The 19,647-nt window shown below is 36.6% G+C and overlaps 1 protein-coding gene across 1 annotated transcript; it reads right to left on the bottom strand.

Moving 5' to 3' along the window:
• Positions 1–8,736: 8,736 nt before the first annotated feature.
• On the bottom strand, positions 8,737–11,347 carry LOC149186429 (putative receptor protein kinase ZmPK1). The gene has a single exon (XM_089412612.1). It carries the CDS (start codon positions 11,152–11,154, stop codon positions 8,752–8,754), a length of 2,403 nt encoding a protein of 800 aa, XP_089268738.1. The 5' UTR covers positions 11,155–11,347; the 3' UTR covers positions 8,737–8,751.
• Positions 11,348–19,647: the final 8,300 nt, after the last annotated feature.

Below are 19,647 nucleotides of genomic sequence, written 5' to 3'. Positions count from 1 at the left end.
GTTCATCAATCTCATTTAAAACGCGGCATTGTTATAAAGCGCGGCATTACACAATCTCATTTAAAACGCGGCATTGTTATAAAACGCGGCATTCTTAACAATGGGGAAAATGAAAATGCAAACGGAAAATAAAGGCAGAATCATGTAATTGTATTATCATTGGCATGTAAAGGCGCATGGAATAAAAAAAAAGGAAAAAAAGTTAGTGGACTATGTGGGCCTTCGCATGAGAGCCACATGCCTTGCCACTCTATCCTCTATCACCATTACATAGCATGCAATCCGTAACAGCGCCACTTAAATGTTGCATCAAGCTAACATATGTAACTCATTCAAAAAGCCAGCGTTTAACACAGAGCACTCACTAATTGTTCCCATGTAGACCAATTAATTCCTCCCATGGCCTTCGATTCACCTGCTGTCTGGCTGTTCTGGTCTCTGTAATCTCCAACGTCTTCAATGCTCGTTAACCCAACTTACTCAACAGACTGCACATTGGAGGGTGAAGAAAATAAAAAGGCTATTCTTCGGCTGTACGTTGTGTTAGAATCGAAAGATGGCGCGACAGTGCAGAAGATTTTGGCCCCCGATACAGAGTGGTCGTTCCACGGCCCGCCACGGTATCGATACTTAGCGCGTTTGCTCACAGGCAAACCCAACTGTGAATTACACTGTGTCAAGTTCAAATCCTACTCCATTACCGCTCTCGACAATAAGGTGTTAGTTGAAAGTCGAGGCGACGAAACTCCGTATTGGATGCACGTCTGGACGGTAGAGAAAGGAATAGTCATACAAGTTCGAGAGTATTTCGATACGACAGTCACTGTTACGGACTTTGAAACTCTGGCTGGGAAAGTGCATTATATAGGAGTGAGGGAAAAATTTTGGGGACGTTATGGTGCAGAAATCAGAAACCATTTGAAGAAAAGTTGTACCTGGTTGGGTACCTATGATACCGCCGAAGAAGCTACTAAAGCGTACGATGCTGCAGCTAGATATCTTAGGGGTCCTTTCGCAAAAACGAATTTTCCGGCACCAACCCTTGACTCGGCCTTTGAAATGGGTTGTCAGGGCCCGAGAAGCATCCAAGACAACAGCGCGGCGCTATAAGCTCACCTATCCAAGTGGTACATCAACAGCGACTCTCATAAATTGATTCCTCACTCAGGGAGACAAGCAGGCAAGGTAATTCTACTGTAATGTCAGAATATATAACTATTGAAACTTCACAAATTTCTCAAGTTGATCAAATGAATATAAACAGAGTGTAGTTTATCCTCACCTTTACATATCAATGGTTTTTTCACCTTACAGTGTATTGCAGGAAACAAGTCGGAGCTCTCAGAGAAGAGAGGCCCTTTCCACTCATCTTCCAGCTCTTCTTGATAAGCTGACCCCCCTTGCCGTCTCCACTGATCTTCACGCTAGTAGTAGGCCCGCTAACAAAGATAAAGTGAAGGTGGATATGGGTAAACAAGCGTTGCCCTGGACGCTTGCGGGCTTCGCCTCTTCTTTTGGATTGCGCTGCTATTGTGCAGATGCCGCTGCTGCCAGAGAATCTGGTATTCTGCAATACGTTTCTGCAATCTGGTATTATGCAGGGAATGCTCCTTCAAATGATAGGGAGGCTTATGGGGCTGGTCATAGTGCCGCTCCAACTGCTACTGGTGGGGAGACTTTTGCTTATGGAAATAGTGCTTCTTCACAAAATGTTTATTGAAATTCTCCTGGAACTTAGGAATGAGGCGGTGAAGGCCACCGAACACACGAAATCTGCATGGCATGCAAGCGGCAGTGGGATGGGTGTGTAGGTGGCAATCAGAATAACAAGTATAACCGTTGCTGTATTATAACATTTGACATTTTAGCATTTAATACTATGGATTAATGTTAGCATTAAGGGCAAACCGTTGACGGTCACGCATAACGAACTAGGCCTAAATAGCAATTTAGGCTATGGTCGGGCCTCTTCCGCCTCGGGAAGAGGCCAAATAAGATGGCGAAGGATGGCGAATTCCAAACTTTATAGTGAGTGCAAATGAAACTTAGGCATATCCCCGCTCTAACCGCCGTATAACAGAGAAGGAAAGGGGTGAACTAATGCTAAGTCGGGTCATATCGATTACTATAGTCCCTACCGGATGCCAGATGGCAGGGACTAATAATTTAATAATGTAATGAGAAAAGATCCCCTACTCTTAAAAAGCTAATAAATTTCATACACATACATGTGAATTTTTAAAGCTACACATTATAATTTTTTTATGTTTAGTAAATTTTATGGGAATATTTGAACGTTTTTTAAAACCATAAACCAAAAATTTATGTAAGACACTAAAATTTAGTAAATTTGATGGATATTTTTTGAATTTTTTAAAAGTTGGTAAAACTTAGTAAATTTCATGGAACATTTATAACTCATCTTAAATCATAGCTAAGTTATTTAAGTAAAAACCAAAAATTCAAAATGGACACATGTTTGTATATATGAAAATGAAAATAATACCATGATTGATACAAAACTAAAAAAAGAATATCATGATTGATTCCTAAAAAAAATTGTGGTTTCAACATGGATGATATTAAGCTATGATCAGTAGTAGTGTCCATAATCAATGAAGCATTTAGGGATGGTAACTCTCTTCCCGATATCATTTTGTTGCAAAAAATTTAGGCCTAAGTTTGGCGTAATTTTGAAATTTTTACCATGGAGGTGTAGAATATGAAATGGCTTTTTAAGCCAGCTGATAATACAACATAATTATGAAGAAAAATACATAAAAAAAAATAAAATAAAAAAATTAATAATTAAAACACACTCACTGTGTGAGCTCAAAACTGTTGTAAACAAATCTACTGACACTACCAATCTTCTGTAAACTAATTTTGAGCACTGACCTCCCTAATAATTTGCTGCCCTAATTTTGCACGGAGAACACAAAATCTGCTGACTAATTTGTCAACAATTTACATAACAAAATTGAGCATTATTCCTAACACTCCCTCTTAATGATTAATGAGGATTTACTGAATTATCTTGTAGTGCCAAAAACTGAGCTTTTACAACTACTTTGGTGAAGATATCTGTTAGCCGATCCTGAGTATTTATATGCTTCAATTCAATATCCTTCTTCTACACCAAATCTCGAATGAAGTGATATTTCATGTCAAAATTCTTTGTCCTACTGTGACGAACCAAATTCTTTGCTAACTTGATGGCACTTACATTATCACAATAAATCACTGTAGGCTGAACTTGTTTCTCTCCAATTTCTTCCAAAATTTTTATGAGTCAAAGAGCTTGTGTACCTGCTAAGGTAATTGCAACATACCCGCTTCTATGGATGAGAGGGCAACAATGCTTCATTTTTTTGAGCTCCATGTAATCAAACTAGAACCAAAAGAGAAACAATTTCCATATGTGGACTTATGGTCATCAATACCACCTCCCCAGTCTGAATCACTAAATACAACAAGGTTGAACTTTTCAGAAGAGTAGTAATGAATACCAAAATTTAGAGTTCCTTTCACATACCTTAAAATCCTCTTGGCTGCTTTCGTATGTATTTCGAATGGATTTGTCATATACCTTGAAACAAGTAAAACTGAATACGTAATATCAGGCCTTGTGTGGGTTAGAAATATCAAGCTCCCCACAATACTTCTGTAAGTTTTCTCATCAACTAAATCAAAACCATCATCTCTACATAACACATCCCCATGAGCACTTGGAGTAGGGGATGGATTAAAATCAATCATATCAAATTTATTTAACATATCGTGTGCATACTTTGTCTAACAAATGAAAATCTCATCCTTACTTTGATAAACCTCCATTCCTAGAAAATATTTCATGATGCCTAGATCTTTCATCTCAAATTCATTCATCATAGCAACTTTGAATTTATCATTCATCTTAGAACTACTACCCATATACAATAGATCATCAGCATACAAACTTATGATTATAATATTAATACCTTCTTGTTTGTAGTAAAGGGTAGCATCACACTTACTTCTCTGGAAGCCATTTTCCTGAAAGTATCCATCAATCCTAGCATACCACACTCTTGGTGCTTGCTTGAGACCATACAAAGCATTCTTCAACTTGTAGACATTATTCTCTTTTCCTTTCACTTCAAAACCTTGTGGCTACTCCACATATACTTCCTCTTCTAAGTACCCATTCAAGAAGGCACTTTTCACGTCCATATGATGTATGCTCCACTTTTTCTGAGCTGCTAACGAAATCAACATTCTAATGGTCTCTTGTCTTGCTACTGGTGCAAATGTCTCTTCATAAACAATTCCATACTTCGATGTGAATCATTTAGCAACTAATCTTGCTTTGTGTCTTTCAACTCTCCCATAACTGTTAAATTTAGTATTATAGACCCATTTGGTGCCAATATTTTTCTTGTCATGTGGAAGCTCTGTCAACTTCCAAGTGACATTCCTTTGAATGGAATCCATCTCTTCTTGCATGGCTTGCATCCAAATCTCATCAATAAAGGCATCTTCAAAACATGATGGTTCAAAATCAACCTTGGCTAATAAAGCGAAATTGACTATGTCACCTATTGGAATTTCTTCATGTTCTTGATTTGCACTCCTCTAATAAATATCACTCAATCTTATTACCTTCCTTGTATAACTTGGAGAAGAAGTTGGACTTGAACTTGATATTGAATAAATTGATAAAGGGCTGTTTGGTGGAGTTAACCCACTAGTTACAGAAACATTGGCTTGCATCCAACCTTCATCAATAAAGGCATCTTCAAAACATGATGGTTCAAAATCAACCTTGGCTAATAAAGCGAAATTGACTATGTCACCTATTGGAATTTCTTCATGTTCTTGATTTGCACTCCTCTGATAAATATCACTCAATCTTCTTACCTTCCTTGTAGAACTTGGAGAAGAAGTTGGACTTGAACTTGATATTGAATAAATTGATAAAGGGCTGCTTGGTGGAGTTAACCCACTAGTTACAGAAACATTAGTTGGCTCCTCATGATCAATATCAACAATTATATCATCATTCAAAATAGATTTTATCTTCTCAACATGGCCTTTTTGATGATCATAAACTCTCCCTTCATTAAAAATTACATCTCTTGAGACAATAAGCTTGTTTGTTAGAGGATTATACAATTTATAAGCCTTTCTTGTCTCACTATACCCAATAAAAATAGATAACTCACTCTTTGCATTTAACTTTTTTCTATTCTGATCAGGTACATGCACATAAGCCAAACAACCAAAAGCTTTTAAATGATTAACATTAGGTCTTTTTCCATACCAAAGCTTCCTAAGGAGTCATATTTTTTAGTGCACTGGTGAGGCTACGGTTGAGGATGTACACTGTTGTAGCAACTGCATCTCCCCAATAAGAATTGCTCAATCCCTTAGTTTGTAACATGCACCTTGTCATTTCAACAATGGTACAATTCTTCATTTCATCTATGCCATTCTGTTGGGGTGTGTATGTCGTAGTATGCTACCTCCTGATGCCATTCATATCACAATAACTCTGGAAAGCTTTTGAGCAGAATTCTCCTCCACAGTAAGTCTGCAAAAATTTAATCTTGCACCCTTTCTCATTTTCTACAAGGGATTTGAACTTCTTGAATGTATCCAGGCCCTCACTTTTGGCCCTCAAAAAATATACCCAACAATTTCGTGAGTAGTCATCAATAAAACTAATGAAATATGATGACTTACCCAAACTCTTAGTCTGCATAGGACCACATATGTTTGAATGAACAAGCTGAAGTGGGAGATGAGCCCTCCATGCAGTGCCCTTTGGCAACCTTTCCCTTGCATGCTTTCCTTTAGCACATCCTTCGCAAACCTCCTTATTCTCTTCTACCTTGGGAAAACTAGAAACTAATGCATGTGAGGTTAGAAACTTCAAACTATAAAAATTTAAATGCCCATACCTGAGATGCCATAACCAACTTGAATCCTCATAAGCCATATTTGCAAGATTGTTGTTATTTTCATCAAACCTCAAGGGAAACATCCTATTTCTTGTCATAGGCACAACAGTGATCACCCTATTTCCCTTATTCTTATCATAGAATTGTGTAGTATAATAAATGTCATGAATACTCTTTATACTTTCTCTTGTTTGGACCTCCATAACTCTGTTGGCAGCAACCTCCAATGGTTTATCATCACCAAGCTCCTTGGATTTGAAACTTCCATCCGTTGCTGAAATCAACTTCCCATTCCCTGTCACATCGTTAGAGCATCCAGAATCTAGGTACCAAACGTCTTTACTAGTATTTTCACCTTTGGCATAAGATAAAAAAAAAAAAAAAAAAAAGTGATCTAGAGGATACTCACCACTTTCTTGAGCATAGCTAGCATTTTTACCTTCTTTCAATCTGCGTTCTCTTTCAAAGTGTCCATACCTGTTACAATAGTAACATTGAACATTTCTCTTATCAAATCTACCTCTATCTCTTCCTCTAAAACTACCTCTTCCTCTTGAGCAACTTCTTCCTCTACCTCTTGAAGAATTTTTGCTTTGCCATTTACCTTGACCTTGATTTCTTTTGGTACTAGTGTTGTTTGCATTTTCATTCTTTGTAATTTGTAATTTAGAGGAAAGAGCTTTCTCTACATCTTCAAAATGTTCCTTCAATCATTTTTGATGAGACATCAAGGATCCAACCAATTGATCACACTGTAGTTTTGTCAAATCCTTACTTTATTCCATAATTATGGAAACATGATTCCATCTATGTGTTAAAGATCTCAATACCTTTTTAATTAAAACTTCATTACTTACAGTTTCTCCAAGTGTAACCATTTTATTGACCACATCTTTGACTCTCACACAATAGTCACTAACACTTTCAGCTTGCATCTTCAAATTCTCAAACTCTAACTTCAATGTTTGAAGCTTGACCACCTTAACTTGATCACTACCTTGGTAAGCTTCTTGTAGAGTCTCTGAGGCATCTTTGGGAGTTTTCGCTCCTGATATTCTTGGAAATAAGCTCTTATCAAGAGCTATCTGAATGTGAAACAAAGATTGAGCATTCTTCTTCCTTGCTTACTTCCTCGTTGTTCTTTCATTGGCTGTAAGGGCATTCCAATAAGCTGGCTCCTCATACCCTGATTCAACAATCTCTCACAAATCTTTTCCAATAAAAAAAGTAAACATCTTAATGCACCAATAATCATAATAGTTCCCATCAAATTCTAGAAAGAGCATTTGGTTAGAATTCGACATGATTAACTTGGGCGAAATTCCAACAATAAAACTTTAAGCCAAAACAATTTTACCTGCACTGATACCACTTGTAGAAAAGAAATTTGGCTTTTTAAGCTAGCTGATAATCCAACATAATTATGAAGAAAAACACATAAAAAAAAATAACAAATGAAACACAGTCACTGTGTCTCATATTAAATTAAACCATTAACTACATTGTTATATAGTAAAATTGTTACTAATATAAGTATCAATCAAATCTGATGACACTACCAATCTTCTGAAAGCTAATAGTGAACTGATCTCCCTAATAATTTGCTACCCTAATTTTACACAAAGTACACAAAATCTACTTACTAATTTGCCACTAATTTAGTTTGCTAATTAATTTGTCACTAATTTTCAGTAACAAAATTAAGCATTATTCCCCACATAAAATAACATTAAATGCGTGATCTAAAAAATAACACTAAGTGAAATAAGAAACAGGTGCCACACTGAGCAGGGAGTAACAGAGATTGAGTTGGGATGGGCCAATCAAAATACTCGAGATGGAAAAAGCGCCGAGAGAGGATCACCGGCAAAGAAAGACTAAAAAAACAAAGTCGAAATCGTGGATTCGATAGACTCCGCCAGTTATTTGGTCCGCACAGTATAAGTTTTTTTTCTTATCCTCTGCCATTTACGTTCACCATTTTCATTGTATAAATAATTTTTCATAAAGCAATGTCTGAGTAGCGAGATGTGAATTTTTACGCGAAGCGTTATTATTTTATATTTTTTCTTGTAAACGAAGCAAATTGTGAAGTCACGTCAAAGCTGTACAGTAGAAGAAGCAATAATAATAATAAGCATTGTCATATTCGAGATACAATTCTTCTAATTAACAGCTCTAACCTCGCATGTGATGAAGTCGGTGTCGTATTCTAAATACAATGTCAAAAATTAAGCGTAGCAATTTGATAAGTTAATTTTCTAAGAAACAGATTCCATTTTGAGATTAAAAAAGAGTTGAATTTCAAATATTTGAGGTAACTTGAGTTTTGTCTGATATAGACTATCGGTCGCAAAACCTTGTTATATGTTCCGTGACATATTTTAAATATAATTTTAAATTTTTTAACATAGAAAGACGAGCAGGAATATTTGCGTCGCAAACATGTAGAATTTGGAAGAGTTTAATCTTGCGGAAAATGGATTTCATTCTCAGCTAAATGGTAAAGTTCAATAATAATAAAATAGGGGAGTAACTTAAATTTTGTATGAGCTGTACGCACGCAATGCAAAAAGACGTTGAACAATTCAACCTTGCATTTAATGACCATTCCAACTGAGCATTAATATATATATATTTTATGAAGGATGATAAGTACCTTTTCTTATTTTTGCGAAGTTAAGAACATTACGCTGGTCGAAAACTGGTTGGTACAGCTTCAGCATTAAGAAAAAAATCTGAAATTGGATTTTTGTTTTCTTACCCCAGGAATGGAGTGGTGCTTCAACGGAAAAGAAGACCGTTAACTCTATACTGCAGAAGACGACGAAGAGGATGTTCCGGTAAAGAAGTCCGGTTGAGAAAGCATCTCGATGGCCACACTCATGGAAGGTCTCACATCCTTTTCTTGCTGCACGCACAGCAGAGCCGTTTTTAGGACTCTCTCCACCTCTTCCGAATCAAAATTTCCATGCAATTTGGGATCCACTACTTCCTCAATCCCTCTGCCTTCCCCCATCATTGCAGACATCCATTGCACCAAATGTCCACAGTCTGACAACGAGCTTCGTCCAGTCACTATCTCTAACAAAACAATCCCGAAGCTATAAACATCCACCTTGGCCGTGATTGGCAGATTCATCGCCCACTCCGGTGCTAAGTAGCCCCGCGTGCCTCTAATTGTGGAGAAGGAGAATGCTCGATCTCTGTCTACCAGCTTTGCTAACCCAAAGTCAGAAACCTTGGGACAGAATTTCTTGTCCAGAAGTATGTTTTGGGGTTTGATGTCACAGTGCAGAATCCATTCCAAACATTCTTCGTGGAGGTAGGCTAAACCCTTGCCCGTGCCTACTGCAATCCCAAATCTTTCTTTCCAGCCCAAAACTCTATCATTGTTTTCTGTGAACAGATACTTGTCGAGAGACCCATTTTCAACATACTCATAAACGAGCAACCTGTGTTTTCTTTCCGCACAGAAGCCAAACATACGAACAAGATTCATGTGATGGACTCTCCCAATCATACTCACTTCTGCCCAGAACTGATCATGACCTTGGGATAGCCCTTCTAGTTGCTTCACCGCTATCACCTCACCATCGGGAAGCACGCCTTTGTACACCGTCCCAAAACCTCCTTCCCCCAGTTTTATTTTGAAGTTATCAGTCGCCTTCTTCAACTCTGAAAAGCTGAACTTCTTGAATCCCCCGGGAATCACTGAGTAACCTAGACTATCATAGCCATGATCTCTAAATACTCTAAGCATATACCGCCATCCAAATATTGCGCAAACCAGCTCTGCGACACCAAAGGCAATCGCAAATCCTAGCGTATATTTGACAACGCTTCCTGCCTTATGCTTGTTGTATTGGCCCGTCTGAGACACAATGGGAGTCAACGCCTGACAGTTTAATGGCAAAGGCTGAGACGCACCAGTGATATTAGAAACAGAAGAATCATTGTTAGAAACTTTGATATACATGTGGTTTTGCTGATTCGGAGATCGATATCCATTGACAAGTAAACCCTTAGGATAACAAGCTCCTTTGCCATCCATTCTATATGCAAAGCCTTCACATTTGCTGTCATTCATGCACAAATCTTTGCACTCTTTAAACGTTATCTTATTTTTAGTGTAACTTTGATCGTTGCCATGATAATCTGTATGTGGAAGATAAATAAGCTTTGTACTGGACGCACTCAGTGGTTTATTGCGCTCGCAACCTTGGAACCAATCGGTGGAATCTTTCCTGTAAAAACCAGGGGGGCAGGTACAGCTGGGCTTCGGAGTGTATATGCAGAGACCGTTGATTCCACAGAAGCCATGAACGTAACATTGTTGAAGAATAGCCATCCATGTTATATTCCATAGACCTGTGCTTTCCACCAAGCTGTATAGTCTGACGTTTCCATCAACGTCCAAAGTTAATCTTCTCTTGGGGCCTTTTCCATAATCTGACACGTTAAAGGTTAACCCATCGCTTGAGACCAAACTACCGAAGTCGTCCAGCACCACTTGGCGGCTGCTATTGTATGGGTTTCTGCCGTTATCAAACATTTTTTTGTCAGGATTAGGCCAGTAGTTGGTCAATATGCCTGATCCCTGGTAAGTCAGTTGAAGAACGTTTTCACTATTGAAAGAGAGATGATAGTATCCTCGCTTAAACGTGGAGTTCCCTAATCTGGATACTAACTCCGCATTATTATCAAGGGGTTGAGATGGAAGAAGAGTATCGGTTGGAGACTGGAAGCTTTCCCACAGAAACTGATCACCTGAAGAGTTGCGTAACACCAGATTTCCCGTTTCTAAAAGAACCGCATCTTTTACATTCGTGTTCCCGGTGTTGGTACTCCACACAACGCTACCATCTGCATCCCACAGAACGAGGTTTCCATCATTCTCCAGAGAAAGACTTGAATCTCTTCCGTTGACAGCTTGCTCTCTGTTGGCCACCCAGGCCACTGTTCGGGTCTGAGTATACCATATGGCAAAAGCATAAGCATTTTGACCCACTTCATAAAATCCAGCGGAAAATGTTTTATTGGGGGAAACCAAGCAAGTCCTCTTCTGTTGACGAGTCAGTGAAGAACCGAGGGTAAGCCGATTGGTGGCCGAATTGGGAATTCCAGAAACAAGCCCGCAAGTGAAGAAAAACAAGAAACATATGAGCTGAGTAGAGAAAAAACGCCTGCAGATTCCCTCAGGCGCTTCCATTATGGCCAGGCCAACTTTGATATTAATCCAATTCAGCCGTTGTTCTCTTCCAAGAACCCTGAACACCAATCCCAAGTAGAGACGCCCACTTTGAGATACACAAGTTTTTTGTTTCCCACTTCAGCCGATTGACCATTTATCTTCTCATCCACCAGAAACGCAGTTCAAGCTGTGGATAGAAACGATCGAGGGCATCTGTTACCGTCTCTGCCACAGAATATGCAAACAAATTGCAGGAGAGAAAAGTATGAAACTACTGACTTACACTTATATCGCCCCTCGTTTAATTAAATCTAACTAGTCAGCCCCGCCCCTCAGAGTTACAGTATCGAATCATTTGAACAGCAAACCGATGTCAATCATCTGAATCTCAAGAAGGTGGCAACATCTTTGAAGCCATTCAGAGCAGAAGATTTCTTCACTATCATATTAGCTAGACATAAACTTTTATGTTCACAATTATCATTGTATACTGGTTCTTCTTATATAACACTGTGAGTACCAATATGTGAATTTTTAAGGCTAGCGGCTATTATTCAACAGCGGCACTTTTAATCGAGAGAGAAACGAAACAAATTGTGAAGTCAGGTCAACCTGTACAGAAGAAGCAACCTATGCAGATTTTTGGAATATCTCATAATCTAAATGTCAGGACAAGGTAGGTCAAACAATTAACCCCAAAATTTACAATAGATATAAGAATTCGACTGCTGAATCAACCTATGCAGATTTCTGTAATATCTCATAATCTAAATGTCAGGACAAGTAGGTCAAATAATTGACCCCAAAATTTACAATAAATAAATATAAGAATTGGGCTGCTGAAACAACCCAATATTGAAAATAATAAGCATTGCAGTGGACAAAAGAATAGGACGGACTTCTGAATCAACCCAATATTGAAAATAATACGCCCTGTCATATTCGAGATACAAATTTTTTAATTAGCTGGCCTAACTAGCATGCGCATCTGATGGACTGTACCATTCTAAATACAATGTTAAAATTTAAAAATAATAAAAAGTTAATTCTAAATACAATGTTAAAATTTAAAATAATAAAAAGTTAAAGGGGATATAGGATGGGTAAGCAATTAAATGTGTGTTTAATTAATAATAAAACATTAAGTTTAATAAGCAAAAAATTAAAAGTAATATAAATTTCAGTATAGGGAATGAGTCTAAACATCTAAAAGTATGTTTAATTAATAAAAAAAGTTAAAGTAATAAAAATAATAAAATTTAGTTTGTTATTTTTTGATTTTGTTATTAATTTGTGAATAGGTTTTGTTATAATACTATAGGCCAATACTATGGGTTATCATTACCACATGCCCAAAAACTATAATATATTTCACAATCAAAATATTTTATAACAATATGATCAGATTCTTAACCATGGATATTCATCCCCACTTTACCATGGATATTATTAACTTGTAAATAGGTTTTGTTACAATACTATATGCCAATACCATGACTTATATTAGATATCATTTTTGGGATTCAACTGCGTTAAGTAAGTCATTCAAACGTATGACCATTTCCATGAGAGGTAGTCGTAACTGACTAATTTCTCATGATTTTTGAATAGTTCACTTAGCACTCATTGCATCGGGTGATGCTCACATGAAGAAGTGGGATTGAAACTAGTGAAATGTGGAGAACGAATCACATAGCATCAAATCACTATTTTTTCACAATAACAATATGACAAGATTCTTAACCATGGATATTCACCCCACTTTACCATGGATATTATTCCCTTGTAAATAGGCTTTGTTACAATACCATGACTTATCAATACCTTATGCAAAAAAAAAACTTATTTCACAATCAAAAAATTTCATAACAATATGACAATATTCTTAACCATGGCTATTCACTTCCTCTTTGCCATTGATATTATGAAGTTGTGAATATGCTTCATTACAATACCCTGGGCCAATACCATGGCTTATCAATACCACATGCCCAAAAATCATAACTTATTTCACAATCAAAATATTTTATAACAATATGACAAGATTCTTAACCATGGATATTCACCCCAACTTTACCATGGATATTATTAACTTGTAAATAGACTTTGTTACAATACCATGGGCCAATACCATGGCTTATCAATACCACATGCCCAAAAATCATAACTTATTTCACAATCAAAATATTTTATAAATATTTTATTTTAATTTAATTTTATAACATTTTTTTAATTAAATCTAAGAGGTAAAAGGTTATAATTACTTTTGAGATATATTTAAACCCTCTATCGTCAAGACTACTAAAAAATATTCCGGTAAAATATTCCACTAGAGGTTTTAATAATATTAAAAATTAAAATACTTTTATATATAAAGATGTGAAATTTATTGAGTCTATCTAGTATATAAGAGATGTTTTAATGTTCTGTGTTGTCCTCTAAACATTTTGAGTCAATCAAAATATATCAAAATAACAATAAAATTAAAATTAAATAAGAAACTAATGTAATGTAAACATTTTAACTCAAAATAAAATAAAAATAACCCTATGTTAAAATAAAAATTCTATTTTATTATTATTTTTTAATCAACTTTTGTTGGGTAGTTAAAATAAACTTAAAATTCCCAGATGGGGATGATGGACATAGTGCATGGGGCACCTCATGGCCCATCATGACCAACAGCGAGCACCCCGGTCGAGGGCGACCCCCCCGCCCTCTCACTTCACCTCGCGTACATGGAGGAGTAATGGTATGCATGTGGAATTCAGTAGCGCCTTGACGAGCGCAGGAGATGTCGTTCGAAGATTGAGGGTGGTTGACAGGAACTTCATTCATGTTTTTTTCATCTTCATGTTCTTGCCTGGTTCTCTTCTCGCCGGAGAAGGAAGTGATGCCGCTTTCGTTGGGTAGGGTGGTACCCCTGGGAACACGGTTCACCCCCCGATTGTTGGCTTTGTAAATTGGTAACTTTCTAGTTGTAACGTTGTTTTTTGAGTGGTTGGCAACTGTGGTTCTTGGTGGAATTGGCCTTTGAAAGCTTCTCGCCTATTTTTGTATTGTTTTTCTGTTATTACGGTTTTTTCGGTGGTTGGAGTGGACCATATAGGTAGCATTGTTCCTGGGAGGGGTGGTGGTTCTGTAGATGGATTTTTTCATTTGGCTTCTCAGCCCATAATTTGGTTGTTTGGATTCTTCGCGTGAGGTTTTTTTGTGTCTTTTGGGGGGAAGGGAGCAAGAATCTTGGAGGTAGAAGTGATCTTTTGTTGCTGGTGTGGTTGGGGGGGGAGGTCCTCAGAATGTGGTTGGAAATTATGTGCTTCTTTCGGTCCTTGTGCATTCAAATTATTCAAATTTCAGTACCTTTGTGTGTTCGAGACTAGGGTGGCACGACTGGTGGGGTGGAAGATCTCTTGAGTTCGTGTGGTGTTGTGTGCTTTTGGTTGGTGCAAGTCTGCAACCCTGTCTAGGAGGTTGTTGGTTTCTGCATTGGATGCTGCGGGCTTGGTGGACGTGGGTCGGGCGTGCCTAGAGGGTCTTCTGGATTGCACGTGAAGCTGCTAGTCCAACGTCGGTGCTTCTAACCCCGAGAAGAGGGTGGTTCTCCCTCCCTCCAAAGCGCTGCTTGCCGAGACATGGGAACCAAGCTTCTCAATTGAAGAACACGGAGTAGGGGGTGGAGGTGTTTGTGGGTCGTCGGGGTGGCAAGTCGGCAGGAATCTCTTGAAGGATGGTGGCTGGTGTGTGGGGTGGTCGAGGGCGTGGCGGCTCGGTGAAGGGCCATGGGGGTTGATCGTCGTGAACATCAACAAGGGGTGGGGCTTGGGGGCATAGAGGCTCACGTCAGTAAGGGGATGCAGAGTCTTTGGATCTTGGTTTGAGGGTCATTCAACATTGTTGCCTGGAAAATTGTAGAGATTTGTTTCAATACCTACTAGAGTGATTGGAAACTGTTGAAAGGATCTGACGGGAGGAACATGCGGAACTCGGAGCTACCTTGGATAAATTACACTACTTTTAGTGCCACATCCGAGAGCGTATTTTGGTGGTCTGGCAAGGATAGAACTTGCTATCAGAGAAGGTGGAGAAGCTAGAGTCTTGGATGACTCATTTCAAGGAGCACGTCACATGCTCGTTTTGACCTCCACCTCCTCTAGGATAGCTCTAGACAACCCAACCTCCATCATGTCAGATGACTAGCATGACTATAGGTGTTTTCTACGTTTTACTTGTCTTTTGGTGCCTTTGACCTTCTCGGTTTCGACGATGTCCTTAGTTTCCTTTTTGTACTTTTGTCATATGTTGTATGCAATGGTCAACAAACTTGGGCGGGGTGAGACCACTTGTTTTTGCTGCTACTCTAGATGTACATATTTTTGAAGAATGAATAGAATTTGACTTACAAAAAAATAAAAAATAAACTTAAAATAAAAATAAAATAACCCTATGTTAAAATAACAATTCTACATTAACTTTTTTTAATCAAATTTTGTTGGGTAGTTAAAATAAACTTGAAACAGAAATATATTTTAACAAATGAGTGGAATTTGGACTTACAAAAAAATAAAAAATAAACTTAAAATAAAAATAAAACTAGTCAAAATAAAAATAAATTAACCCTACGTTAAAATAACAATTCTACATTAGTTTTATTTTAAACAATTTTTGTTGGGTAGTTAAAGTAGACTTGAAATATAATTAAAAATAAAAATAACCCTATGTTAAAATAAAAACCCCACGTTATTATTTTTTTTTTTATTTTTTGTTGAGTAATTAAGGCAAACTTAACTTGTTCAAGTTAACCATGGTTTTTGAGCTCGATGTTTATGAGAACACATGGTATTACCAACGGTATTCATGTGGAGTATAGTCTATTTAAATGAGAGAGAGAAAGAGGTGGGGGAAGATGGAGAGGAAGAGGAAGGGATAGATAGATAGATTTGAAGATAATGTGTATTTTGGGGGTCTGAGATAGAGAGAGGGAATAAGAAAGAGACACATAGATAAAACTATATTATATAACCATGCTAGATCCATCTTAAAGCCGGATCTATTAAGATCAAATGTCTCGAGATTCAAACTTTTCCTCACGTTCTTTATTCAAAAAAGAGATTTGCACCTCGAGAAATTTTGATCCCTCTCTGAACTTAATAGATTTGGGATTAAGATGAATTTAAACTAGTATATAGACTCTATTAGTTGCAAAAAAGAGATTTGCACCTCGAGAAATCTGATCCCCTCTGACCTTAATAGATTTGGGATTAAGATGAATTTAAACTAGTATATAGACTCTATTAGTTGCAAAAATTTGTTATATTTCATATTTTAAATATAATTTTAAATTTTTTTAACATATGAAAACGAACATGTGAATTTGCATGCAAACATGCAGAATTTGGAAGGGGTCAAACATGCAGAATTTGGAAGGGGTTAGTTTTGGGTAAAATGGATTTTATTTTAACATTATTAAATTATAAAAAGTAACATAAATTTTGTATGATTCTAACTCTATATATCTAATAAAATATTAAAATATAATTATTAAAAAAATTAATACGTTAAATTTCTAAATTCAAAAAAATCACTGGAATCTTCGTAGAAATTTCTTAATTAAAAAAAATCAATGCAAATCTTCGTAGAAATTTCTTTAGTTCTAGCCACAAAAATATATTTAATATAATAGAAAATGCGTGGCCTCCTACGTAAAATTTCACTTTCACATGAATTGTTAATTTACAATGACGTAATATAAGGATCTCCATTCCTTACGGAACAATCCAAAACATGTCGAACAAATATCGAATATACTTTATGTAAGTTTAATTATATAAATTAATAAATGACATTGTGGTCACTTTCACTTGAATTGTTATATTACAATGACGTAGTCTCCATTAGGTAGAGAAGAATCCAAGACATGTCGAGTAAATAGCGAAATATCTTTTGTGTAAGTTTAGTTATATAAATTAATAAATGACATTGTTGGGTTATATGGGATTCACTATATCATTTAATAAAAAACAGCAAGCTGAGTCGAGCACGTAGGTTGTATATATGTTTATATTAGTTTTATCATGTGAGGTTAATTATTTATTAATAAAAGATAAAAGGGTTATGAAGTTAATTCAATTATTTGTAGTTAATATCTTTAATAATATAAATCACTGTATTTATATAAATTAACGGTTGGTAAATATTTATAGGTATTTATTTAAAACTTTATGATACATCTGGTTAAAATTATTAAAAATAAATAAATTGTATTTTATTTTAAATTATAAAAAATAATTAATACATAAGTTTAAGTTATAAATATTTAAAAATATATAGCAAGATTTAAAAACATATAACAAGATCGAGCGAGTGTAGATTTTTACAGTTGTTGATATTGAGAGAATCTTTTGGATCAATTTATGTGGTGAATTTTTGATCCTGTCTCGCATTTTAGGTTAACTCTTCACCCATCATCAGGGACCATGGATTTTTTTATGATCGCAAATGAGTGTTATGAAGCCTTTAATAAAGGGTGATAACCCATTAGCCGTTAAGGAAAAATATTAAAATATTGAAATTAGTTGTTAAGGAAAATAATAAAATATTGAAAGTAGTCGTTTAGGAAAATATTAAATAATGAAAGTTTCCTTTGGTAGCATGGTAGGCTTTCCCTTTATGCTTTCCTCGCCTATCTTAATAGCATTTCCCCTCATATTCAATTCACCATAGAAATTGAATTTAATAAATCTCTGCCTTTTCTAGATGTCCTTGTTAGTCAACTTTGTGATGGCTTTCTAATCCATCAAGTCTTTAGGAAAAAAACCCACACTGATCGTTATCATCATGCTCATTCTTACTACCACCCCTCCCAAAAATATGATGTTCTTAATACTCTTAATTTCGAGCCCTTAAAATATCTGCTTCCCAATTTCTACCCTTTGAAAAGCCCACCTTTTTTAAGCTTTCAAAGAAAATGGCTATACCTCTTCATAGATCTCAAAAGCTTTCAACAATGCCTCCAATCCCAAATCCATTCACCCAATTTCCTCTTCTCCTTAGGTCCAATTCTTTCTCCCTTACATAAAAGGGACAACCGACCTCATTGCAAAAATCCTATTAAAGAAAATGTATTAAGACCATCTTTAAACCCCACAAAACTTTGAAGCAAATGTTCCAGTTAGCTAAAGATAAGTCTAACCCCATGCTAAGTTCATGAGCCTACCAGATTCCTTGTTCATGTGGGAAATCATATATTGACTAGACTGGTTTCACCTTCAAAGCACACCTTAAAAGTCATATTGTTGATACTAACCATCTCTGCCTTTCAAAATCTGTCATCGCTAAACACTCTTTTAATTCTAAGCATTTGATCTGCTTCGATCAATCTAGGATCCTTGCCTCTATTCCATTTCATAACTTTAAGGTCATTCGGTGATGGCAATGAGAAGGCCGAAAGGAAAATTGGATGCCAAAATGTAGTGCAGAGAAATTTGGCTGTAGGTGTTATGAAATGATTTCGTAGTGCTCTTTAAAAACCTATAGGTGCTACAAAATGATTTTGTAGTTCTCCAAAAACTCTATTTTCAACCTTTAGGGAAGGTGAAGCGACTCACCCTATGGAAACTCAATTCTCCATAGTCTAACTTGCCTCCAACTTAGGGAACATTCTCCTCTAGCCTATCCTTGTCAATGATTACAATCTCGCTCAACTAATCGTCCACATTCCAATCAAAAGCGCGTACCATTGCCTGCAAAAAACATAGAGGCGCTGCAAAATAGTTTGAAGGGTCACTGTAAGTGGAATATGTACAATTAATCACAACTCCAAGTTGAGTTTGACAACATAAGACATTTCACAAATGGTCACAATGAATTAATTTGAAACTTAATTAAACGCACAGACAGTTCGATTGGAAACCCGAGAAGAACAACATGGATTTTACGAATACACATACATGCAAAACTTCCTTATCATTCACTTTGAAATTACATAGTTGGAGGTAGGAGAAGAGTTTCTCCTCCTCCCATTCGATGCCTCTTTTATTTACTAACTTCATTAGATGGTTCGTTTCCCCTTCCCTCTGAAATGAGGGAAGTCAAATAGACAACTAGGTGAGTTGAAAAATAACTCCTAAACTCTAACTCTTTGACTTCCTTGAATCTTATATTTACATTAAAAATTTAGAATTATGACAAAACAAAAAATTCAATTTGCTAGCATTAACATTTGTTCAGTTCACCACATTGTTAAGATCTACTGCATTTCTTCATCTCGAGCATGGTTTAATGCACCTACATCAAACTCCCCAGGAAGGAAAATTCATGAGCTCCTGCTCATAAGGTCCTCTATGGAGAAACCTACCTTCTATAGAACTGAAACATTCATCCATATTGAATCCTCCATTGGACGATCCTTCCAATTCACCAAAAATTCTAGATACCCTTTTTCCCTGGTGTGCTTTGCAACTCTGGCGTCCAAGATTCTCTCAACCTCCAGACCCTCTCTCATAGGCATAT

Source organism: Pinus tabuliformis, chromosome 3_1 (genome assembly GCF_031772625.1).
Source record: "Pinus tabuliformis cultivar Carrire ecotype Pingquan chromosome 3_1, CPIR1, whole genome shotgun sequence".
NCBI classification, from domain to species: Eukaryota; Viridiplantae; Streptophyta; class Pinopsida; order Pinales; family Pinaceae; genus Pinus; species Pinus tabuliformis.
Note: the sequence above shows the minus strand (reverse complement) of the source record. Positions and strands in the feature narration are given on the sequence as shown.